Source organism: Pinus tabuliformis, chromosome 1_1 (genome assembly GCF_031772625.1).
Source record: "Pinus tabuliformis cultivar Carrire ecotype Pingquan chromosome 1_1, CPIR1, whole genome shotgun sequence".
Taxonomy (NCBI): domain Eukaryota; kingdom Viridiplantae; phylum Streptophyta; class Pinopsida; order Pinales; family Pinaceae; genus Pinus; species Pinus tabuliformis.
The window spans coordinates 262273148-262283427 of NC_142297.1; the positions used below are offsets into that span (position 1 = coordinate 262273148).

Genomic DNA, 10280 nt, shown 5'->3' on the forward strand with positions numbered 1-10280 from the left:
TTATAAAACGACAAACCTCATAATGTGGGATAGAAAGAAGTTCCTCTTTGAAACTTTAGTCACTCCAGTTATCTTATATGGATGTGAGGTTTGGGGTTGTAGCATCTCTAGAGAATCCTGGAGAAAGATTGAGAAAATCCAGAAGCGTTTTATGGCGTATAACCTCAAAATTAAAAGCAACACACCGTATCCTATTCTCCTTATAGAAGTGGGTCTTTCCCCTATCGAGAGCCTAGCTATGACTAGACTTATGTTGTACAAGCACAGACTCAATAACATAGGAGACCATAGACTTCCTAAGCTAGCTTTAAATTCTAGCCAAAACCACCCAAGGCTCAAACAAGGTTGGTATGAAGAAACCAAGGCCTAGTTGAACCATTGGGAGATCGACAAGAATGTTGCATTGCAAAACATGAATAACATTAAAAATATTGTTACTTCTAAGTTCAAAGAAAAAATGTGGCATGAGAAAGATTTAGGAGTTAAAAGAAAATTAAGATATTATAAGGAGGTCATCAACCCCACCCTAGAAGATCAAAAGTATCTCTCTATCTTATCTAGCTCAAGAAAGAAAATTAATATAGCCAAGATTAAAACGAACTCTCATGAGATTCATAGTGAAATGGGTCGTTGGGGAGTTCCTAAAACACTATGGATAGAAAGGTTCTGCCATCTTTGTGAGAATATGAACATCGAGGATGAAAATCACTTCCTCTTAGAGTGCCCCGCATACAACCACATTAAATCTCAGTTTCAAAATATTTGTTGCAACACTGACCTTCCTAGCCTTTTACGTTGTCAAAATTACAGTGAGCTGGGGAGGCTTCTCTCCAAGCTTTTTGAGCATAAAAATAAAATCTTAAATCAAACTAAATAATTCGTTTCTTTATATCCGATAGCCCAAAGTTTAGTCTCAATAGACATTAACCATCATCATCATATTATATTATATTATATTATATTATATTATATTATATTAAATTAAATTAACAAAAAACACTTTTTAATAAATTTGATTATTTCATTCTCTTTTATTTTGATATTCTTCACAAAATTGTTTGGTACCAATTGAAATCAAATCATCAAAATTGTTTGGGATACAATATGTACCAATTGAAATCAAATCGATATTCTGTGAAAATACAGAATTTAAACATCTTATTAAATAATTAATTTAATTAAAACAACAAAATCAAAAGAAAAATTATTAGATAATTGATTTAATTAAAACAACAAAATCAAAAGAAAAATTATTACTATCAACATTTAATAACGATTATAATATAAATAGCTACCAAACCCGGAATAGCTAATATAATATAACGGAATGTTGAGCAAATTTGACTAATAACCCGGATCAATTTTTCTAGAACCAACAGAATCAATTCATACGCTCTGAATGAAAGCCGTAACAATGTACTAAGCTAGCTTGTGATTCGTTTGTGAAAGATCTTACACCAGTCAAAAACAGCTTAATGCGAACCGATAAAAGTTGCCAGATACAGACCCTTTGGAATGAACCCTCTCATTGCCAAATTTCTTCTCTTGCTATGCCTTCCTTCAATTATCCGCGCCGCCTGGTCCACTACTCCCACACTGGACACTGTAATCTGTGACATTTAGAGACATTAAGCATCTCGAGCGACAAATGTTCAACACCTTCCACCTCTTCTAACTCAGAGCAGCCAAAGATACTGAGGATTCGAAGTCTTGTACACCGCGCCAAGACCCGTATGTTCTTCAGGTGCACACATCTGCCTGCCCATAGCTCCTCCAGACATAGCAATGCTTCCATACCCGGCAGCTCTTCTAACTGGGAGCATCCTGGGACAGATAGGATTCGAAGCCTTGTACACTGTGCCAATCCCCGTATGTTCATCAGGTGCACACATCCGTATGCCCATAGCTCCTCTAGACATATCAATGCTTCCATACCCGGCAGCTCCTCTAGCTCATAGCAGCCAGAGATACTGAGGATTCGAAGTCTTGTACACCGCTCCAAGCCCCGTATGTTCTTCAGCTGCACACATCCCTTTGCTCATAGCTTCTCCAGACATAACAATGCTTCCATACCCGGCAGCTCTTGTAACTGGGACCACCCTTCGACACTTAGCTTTCAAAGCTTTGTTGCATGCTCCAGCCCCCTGATTCTCTTCAGCTGCACACAATCACTGGCATCTAGATCTTCCAAACATACCAATGCTGCCATACATGGCAGCCCCTCTAGCTCAGAGCAGCCAGAGATACTGAGGATTCGAAGTCTTGTACACCGCTCCAAGCCCCGTATGTTCTTCAGCTGCACACATCCCTTTGCCCATAGCTCCTCCAGACATAACAATGCTTCCATACCCGGCAGCTCTTGTAACTGGGACCACCCTTCGACACTTAGCTTTCGAAGCTTTGTCGCATGCTCCAGCCCCTTGATTCTTTTCAGCTTCACACAATCTCGGGCCCATAGCTCTTCCAAACATACCAATGCTGCCATACATGGCAGCTCCTCTAGCTCAGAGCAGCCAGAGATACTGAGGATTCGAAGTCTTGTACACCGCTCCAAGCCCCGTACGTTCTTCAGCTGCACACATCCCCTTGCCCATAGCTGCTCCAGACATAACAATGCTTCCATACCCGGCAGCTCTTGTAACTGGGACCACCCTTCGACACTTAGCTTTCGAAGCTTTGTTGCATGCTCCAGCCCCCTGATTCTCTTCAGCTGCACACAATCACCGGCATATAGATCTTCCAAACATACCAATGCTGCCATACATGGCAGCTCCTCTAGCTCAGAGCAGCCAAAGATATTGAGGATTCGAAGTCTTGTACACCGCTCCAAGCCCCGTATGTTCTTCAGCTGCACACATCCCTTTGCCCATAGCTCCTCCAGACATAACAATGCTTCCATACCCGGTAGCTCTTGTAACTGGGAGCACCCTTCGACACTTAGCTTTCGAATCTTTGTCGCATGCTCCGGCCCCTTGATTCTCTTCAGCTTCACACAATCCTTGGCCCATAGCTCTTCCAAACATACCAATGCTGCCATACATGGCAGCTCCTCTAGCTCAGAGCAGCCAGAGATACTGAGGATTCGAAGTCTTGTACACCACTCCAAGCCCCGTATGTTCTTCAGCTGCACACATCCCTTTGCCCATAGCTCCTCCAGACATAACAATGCTTCCATACCCGGCAGCTCTTGTAACTGGGACCACCCTTCGACAATTAGCTTTCGAAGCTTTGTCGCATGCTCCAGCCCCTTGATTCTTTTCAGCTTCACACAATCTCGGGCCCATAGCTCTTCCAAACATACCAATGCTGCCATACATGGCAGCTCCTCTAGCTCAGAGCAGCCAGAGATACTGAGGATTCGAAGTCTTGTACAGCGCTCCAAGCCCCGTATGTTCTTCAGCTGCGCACATCCCCTTGCCCATAGCTGCTCCAGACATAACAATGCTTCCATACCCGGCAGCTCTTGTAACTGGGACCACCCTTCGACACTTAGCTTTCGAAGCTTTGTTGCATGCTCCAGCCCCCTGATTCTCTTCAGCTGCACACAATCACCGGCATCTAGATCTTCCAAACATACCAATGCTGCCATACATGGCAGCTCCTCTAGCTCAGAGCAGCCAGAGATACTGAGGATTCGAAGTCTTGTACACCGCTCCAAGCCCCGTATGTTCTTCAGCTGCACACATCCCTCTGCCCATAGGTTCTCCAACTCGAGGGGTTCCTGCGAAAACAAAATGTTCACGTAGTTCAAACACAACAAAATGTTTATGTGTATCTTGATTTTCTTCTACATAACCTTTCTAATTCATTCGATACGTTGTGGTGAATCTTAATAGCGACTAAATATACAATCTTGACACAACAAATTCCTATTTACCTGTAATTCGCCTTCCCTTTCCCACAGTGTGTTTAATTCGCTGTAGGACACATTTAGATACTTTAAATTCTTCACACCAACCCAGGAAGGCAGGGTCGAGTGGGGACACTCTCTCCATGTGAGCGACAAGACATTTGGTAACTCCACCTTCCTCAAAAAGCAGTTTGTCCATCTGAGCCACCAGATATTTGGTAACTCCACCTTCCTCAAAATGCATTCCAAGAGATCATTTTCAGTATCAAGAATTTTCAAATTCCTGAAAATCCTTTCCAGAACAGCTTTATCAGTAGCATCAACGCCAAAAACATTATCTTCATCATGTTCACCGTGAACCATCGTAATTCCCCGCACAGGCACAGACCTTATTTCCTATCCATTGTTAAAAAGAACAATCGTTATTACATGTTCATTCAATAATCGATCCAAAAGTCATAATTTATAAAGGACTGAATAACTGAACACTTACAGAATCTAACAAATTACCAACGACGTTCTTAGTCTGACGCCAAAGTCGACGCGGATCCGAAGACTCAGCAAATTCTATTCTCAAATCCCTAACGTGGTCATGCATAAGTATCCTGTTCAAACTGTCCACTGTTACTAAACATTTATTTTGGAGAGTTTGAAAACCCTTCCTTCCTCTCCAGCCTGAGCTGTTCCATATTCCTATGGCCGTCTCTTTGTCTATTCCTATGAAGTAGCATGCTATGTCTAAGAATATTTGTTTTTCCTGAAAACTAAGTTTATTATAACTTATTTTAAACCTATTATGGATTTCGTCCGGAAGTATGTGTTGGAGACTCCCCAATTCATCTTCCCAGTCAGATTGGTCTCTTCCATAAAGAAATGACCCAAATACCTTTAAAGAGAGGGGCAATCCCTCACAAGCTTTTAAAAACCGATCTACTAAAGATTCAAATTTTGGCCTTGGATACGGCTGGCTGAAGGCGTAGGAGCAGAAGAGAACTCGTGAGTGGTCTGGGTTAAGCTCTCTTAACCAATAAATGGATGAGTTTTCAACTTTTGAGCTTATGAGAATTTGCTTATCTCTCGATGTGATCACTATTAAGCTATGCGGGTGGAGATCGCGGATTTCAACTGGCAAAAGTTCTTCTACTTGATTCACATTATCTACATCATCTAATATAACTAAGGCATTACAAGATTTGAGATGCTCTTTGAGCATCTCTGTACCTATGTCAACAATCTTTACTGGCTCATCTTTTCCGGTCAAACTTTTAAGAAGTTCTCTCTGCATCTCTTTAGCCTCCTTATCTTTGACGTCATGCAAAAAGCACGATTTCTGAAAATCAGATTTTCTCCTATTGTAAAATTCTTTAGCCAGTGTAGTCTTTCCTATGCCACCTAAACCCCAGATCCCCAACATCTGAGATCTCCCACTCTGCTGTTGCTGCAATCCCACTTTATCTTCAAAATCTCTCAGTTTCTCGTCCAAACCTGTTGGAAATTTGGCGACGTGCAAATCTGGTTTTTCCTTTTTCAGTATGTCCAGCAGACGTTTAACCACCTTATCTAGCAGCTCCACCTCCACCTCCTCGCTAGTAATTCAGAAGAACATAAATAGAATTGTGAGAAATCATCTATTTCTATTTATTAAACATAAAATACTACCATATCAAAAGCGATGGAAGGTTGAGTTCTCACCCAATATTGCACGCCTCCATCTCAAAACCGCTGAAGTCTGCGACCCGAGAAAGTGCATTTCTCCACTTTTTAATCTTCTTGGAGCCATTTCGTGGCTGCTTTTCGTGTGTTTTCTTCTTTGCCAGGTTTTCTAGGTCTTCAGCATATTTTCCCTTTTTACCGCGCGTCCACCGAACCTCATAGGGCGGGACACCGTAAAAGACAGGAATGGTAGGAGCCCCTGTCTGCAACATTTGTACGAGCTCATCTAGGCACCAATTTGATTCAGCATATCTGCGAGACAAGATGGCGACGTGGACAGAGGCGGTGCTGATAGCTTGTTTTATTTGAGAAGGAAAATCGTATCCTTTTTGCATCTCCTTCTCATCCAGAAAGGCCCTCACTCCGTTTTCGAGAAGGCGAAGGTATAGAGACCTAGCGAAGGTTTTCTTCGTATCAATACCTCTGTGGCTTATAAACACTTCGTACCACTGATTGTTGCTGGGATGAGGAGCGATGGAGGCAGAGGCAACGATGGAAGACGATGCAGCCATTGCAAACTGGAAAACAGAAGTAAATAAGTTATGGTTTCAGAAGCGCACTGAGATTGTCGTGACGATCGGTGTGCAGTGGTATCCTTCTATACGCACACACATTAACCCTACCACTGAACTATGTGCGGGTTTTCTCCATTTTTATTCTTTATAATTAAGGAACCAATCCCCATATCGACCACTAAATTCTCGGACACGTTATTCAAACTATATGCTGACCGTCAACGACTTCTAGTGCCTGTATAGGCCATTTAGCCTTCCACAGAGATGCTAACCCCGTGTGTATAGACTTATCTATTTCTTTTGTGTATAGACGGTCATTATCAAAAGATTATCATCAGATTACAGTAATAATAAAGTTCATTATTTGATTGGTCGGAATTAAATTTTAGGTGAGAGTATAACAAGCATCTTTAAGATAAATTCAATTAACTATATAAAAATATTTTAATAAAAACTTATGTGTTTTGCCTATTTTGAAATTCAATTGATGGTTGTCACCGAGGGGCCACACAATTGATGGTTGTCACTACCACTGGTGGGGGAGTACAGCGCCGTGAGCGATGTGCGAATACATCGATGAAGAATATACTCCCAAAATTGAACACGTCAGAGAAGTGCTCAGCGAAAATTACGCGTCAAAAGGAAATTTTAATTTTGATATCTACGGGTTTTTTAAACAATTTAAATATTATTATAAAATTCGCTGTGAAGGGATCCTCGTCTGGCGGCCATTTCTGAAAATTACAGGATATCTACTATTCCTGTAGGCTCAGACTCCATGAACCAATAACCAATAAAATATGTCGGTGGGCGGTTTCACAGAAATTTCATGAACATCACATCAAGGTTGTAGATTGATTTGTAGAGCTATGACTTGAGCCGAGGCAATGGTCTAAATGATAATTAATCCGCATCTGACATCCGCATTGCAGCTTCCTGGAAATTCTGCAATTCTGATAAGCTCGATTCGTCAATGATAATAATAATAAAACCAAATGTCACCAAATGTCATTGATGAAGGCCAGAGTGCGTACTAATAACTTTAAACGAACAACTTATATCCCCAAACTGTCGTCCTGAAATTCGCATGAAAATAATATTTTTTAGTTTTAATTTTTTCAGCAAAAGCACACAGCCACGATACACATGACCACATTCCAACTTACTTTGTTAAGTTGTGTGGATGAACCAAAATTGCTTCCACTCATGGACATTTCACCTTCTGGATGTCTATTTTGAAATGCACGTCTAAGGTGGGATGAACATCAACGCGTTTGCTCACCCCATTTATTCCTCTTCACCACCACATTCACTGTATCAATGCTTGTTTATGAAACACAATCAAATTCGAAATAATTATATCTAAGCATTTATTTTACGGCGGGACTGTTTTGATAAAAGCTAGCAGGAATTTTCCTAAATCTAAGTTATAGTAGTCAAATTTCAATATTTTGGGTGTTCTAGAGGTTTTTGATGGTGCTGAATCTATTTCCACCATCAAAAACATGATTCAAACACTACTAGAGCAAGATTTTTTGAAACAATTTTGCCTAGATTCCAGCCACTTTTAACCGGGTAATTCCTCCCCTCCATAGAAGACTCTTTTTTTATACAACTATAATATTTATATAAACAAACATATCAACTCAAGATTTATATTATAGGCACTAAGATAAAGATTAAGATTTAAGTGAAAGCTAGACACCATGTACATATCCATTGAATTTCCTACTAGTATGCTCTCGCGTAAATAATAGGACTAATGGGTGCCTGCAATCAAGAAGCATTTAATGCCAAACATATAGTTAAAAGATATCTAAAGTGTGTTTGAATATGATCTTCTCCAAGATCTCCTCCTGTAACTGAGAGGAACAATGAGACATAATTAATTGGTAAGAATATTACAGAAACCCTATTCCAAAGATACATAACAAGAGTGTTAATAATGCGCCCATGGGAGGAAAGGGCACAAACATGTCCTTCAACAAGAATGCAGCTCTACTTGATCTCTTCAAGGGGAGATGGACGTATGATAAATCATATGTTTTGTATCCACCTAGGTCTTGCTCTTATGTTAGCATTGATTTCTATTGCAGAAAGAATGGTAGAATGGATTCCAATTAAGAAAGATAGAGATGGTAGGCTCAAGATTTTGAACTTCCCACGTGTTTTATTTGTTCATGGCATGTGTTCTATTTGTTCATGGCAGTGCTTACTTGAATATTGTTGTGTTGAATCAATAATTTGTTGCTTCTTCTCAATATGTTTCTAGGTGTTGTTGGGTTTCTTGTATTTGCATGTAATGTCCATGTTCAATGTCTTTTTGATGCTGGAAAAGTTGAGAGAAAAACTGTCATTGTATGAGTAAACCACAATTAATGTGAATAACAGTTCCTTACCATTAACCTATTCATAAGTATAATGACAACAACAAGTTCATTCAATATGATTTCAAGGTAATTCTAAAATCTCTCATCTAGCCAAGAGAGACATCAACCACAACTAGGCTGGTGAGTTAGTTTTATGTATAGTTTTTTATTGCTTGGAATTTTTTTAGTTAAACTTTAGAAGAGTGGCTTGAATCACATATATTAATTATTAAGAATGCATAATTTGAATATCATAACTATTTTTAAGAATAATGAAACCATTTTGTTATTTAATAAATGCAAACAGTTATAAGAAATTGCAATTCTAATCATTTTTCATAATTTTTAGATCCCATTATATTATCTATTTGATATTTTCATAATGTGATATCTTCTAATAGCATAGTTTTAAGTCTAATTTATTTAATAGAAAAAAAAATGATTAAAAAAGAAATGTAGAAATAATATATTTTTTAGCTTTTCATTATAGAAGTGTTTGATGAATATATGCCCTTCAAATTGAAATTAAGACTAGCCCTTCAAATTTGATCATTGATTCTAACCATCAATACAATGGTGTACAACTTTATGAGTGATTTGTGTGATACTTGGTGGCAACATAAAAGTAAACCAAATATTCCCAAAGGGTAGTGGTCCCCATTCAATTGCTTTTTCTTTTTCGAGGGGGCGAATACCGCTATTTGAGCATCTAGTCCATGACTAGTGTCTAATATTGGCTTTTGAATGGATGACGATGAATTATAGTCCGCATGCGTTTTGTACTTTTTTTCTTTCACAGTGAATTGATCGACACACAACGAAGCAAGTTTGGGGAGGCACAATTGATGGCTTTCACCACCACAACAACACTTGAATGTAAAACCCGTGGAAATTAGACTGGAAAGGCAAAGTGAACATTTTATTTTATGGGCAGGTGACTATTTAATGAATGATATACCAGTGGTGAGGGATTTAATGTGTACATATACACCCATCCCTCTCGATGACAGGTTGTTGGAGTCATTTCGTAATTTTAATCAAACATTTTTGTCGATCAATTCTTAAACTAGCATTTGCAATTTAGGGTGAAAAGGGCTTGTCCATAGTGTTTTGGGTTTTTTTGAACCCTTGAATATATATACAAAAACATTTGAAGTAGAGATGGGCAGACCCATCTAGAAAACCATAGTGTTTGGAGCGGAAGAACAAGCGAGCCGTCTATAAAAACCATAGTTTTTGGAGCATATGAATAGGCGGGCCCAACAACAAAATCATTAGTGGTTTGAGAGACCCCCGAGCAACAAAACTTAATGACAACTCACAATGATGTTAGAGAATCAAAGTCATTGTGTTGTAAATCTTGTTCAACCCAATGTGTTTTAAATCAAATTGTAGAGATTGAAAAGATGATGTCTTCATCCAACAGAAGATCAATAGTATAGACCTTACAATGCGAAATTGATGTCAAAAGAGTGGATCCATAACAACAAATATCGAGGAAATTGAGGATGTAGCTTAAAATTTCGTAGGAATGATGTTTACGCTGTGCAAAGCTTGTTACTCCGAACATAAATAACATAATTTACTTTAATGCGTTGGAATTTAAATGAAGCCCCCCTTTTCCAATCATCTACAAATTATATTGTAATGTTATGGATATGTGGATTATATTCTAATATCATATCCAAATGTCCTAGTTAGGGTGTGCAGTAATCAACGTGTTAGGTCCCTATACTACTAGTGTAGCCCTTTATTGTTATTAGTCCAACCCCCTTATTGTATTGTTGTGCCCATGTAGTCCCCATATTATTATTATTGTGCCCCATAGAGGAC

General features: G+C 39.1%; 1 protein-coding gene across 1 annotated transcript; it reads right to left on the reverse strand.

The window, feature by feature from the left end:
• Positions 1-1326: 1326 nt before the first annotated feature.
• On the reverse strand, positions 1327-6133 carry LOC149212537 (disease resistance protein Roq1-like). Its single transcript, XM_089391874.1, has 4 exons — positions 5543-6133; positions 4344-5436; positions 3878-4246; positions 1327-3721 (listed from the first exon to the last, which is right to left on the reverse strand). Exons 1-4 carry the CDS (start codon positions 6073-6075, stop codon positions 2117-2119), a joined length of 3600 nt encoding a protein of 1199 aa, XP_089248000.1. The 5' UTR covers positions 6076-6133; the 3' UTR covers positions 1327-2116.
• Between the last annotated feature and the right edge of the window lie 4147 nt (positions 6134-10280).

Excerpts from the sequence above, each read along its gene's own strand:
- LOC149212537 (XM_089391874.1), bottom strand. The coding sequence starts at position 6,075 with ATGGCTGCATCGTCTTCCATCGTTGCCTCTGCCTCCATCGCTCCTCAT. Across the intron at positions 5,437-5,542 it reads ATGGAGGCGTGCAATATTGG|CGAGGAGGTGGAGGTGGAGC; the intron begins GTGAGAACTCAA and ends CTGAATTACTAG. Across the intron at positions 3,722-3,877 it reads AAAGGGAAGGCGAATTACAG|GAACCCCTCGAGTTGGAGAA; the intron begins GTAAATAGGAAT and ends TTGTTTTCGCAG.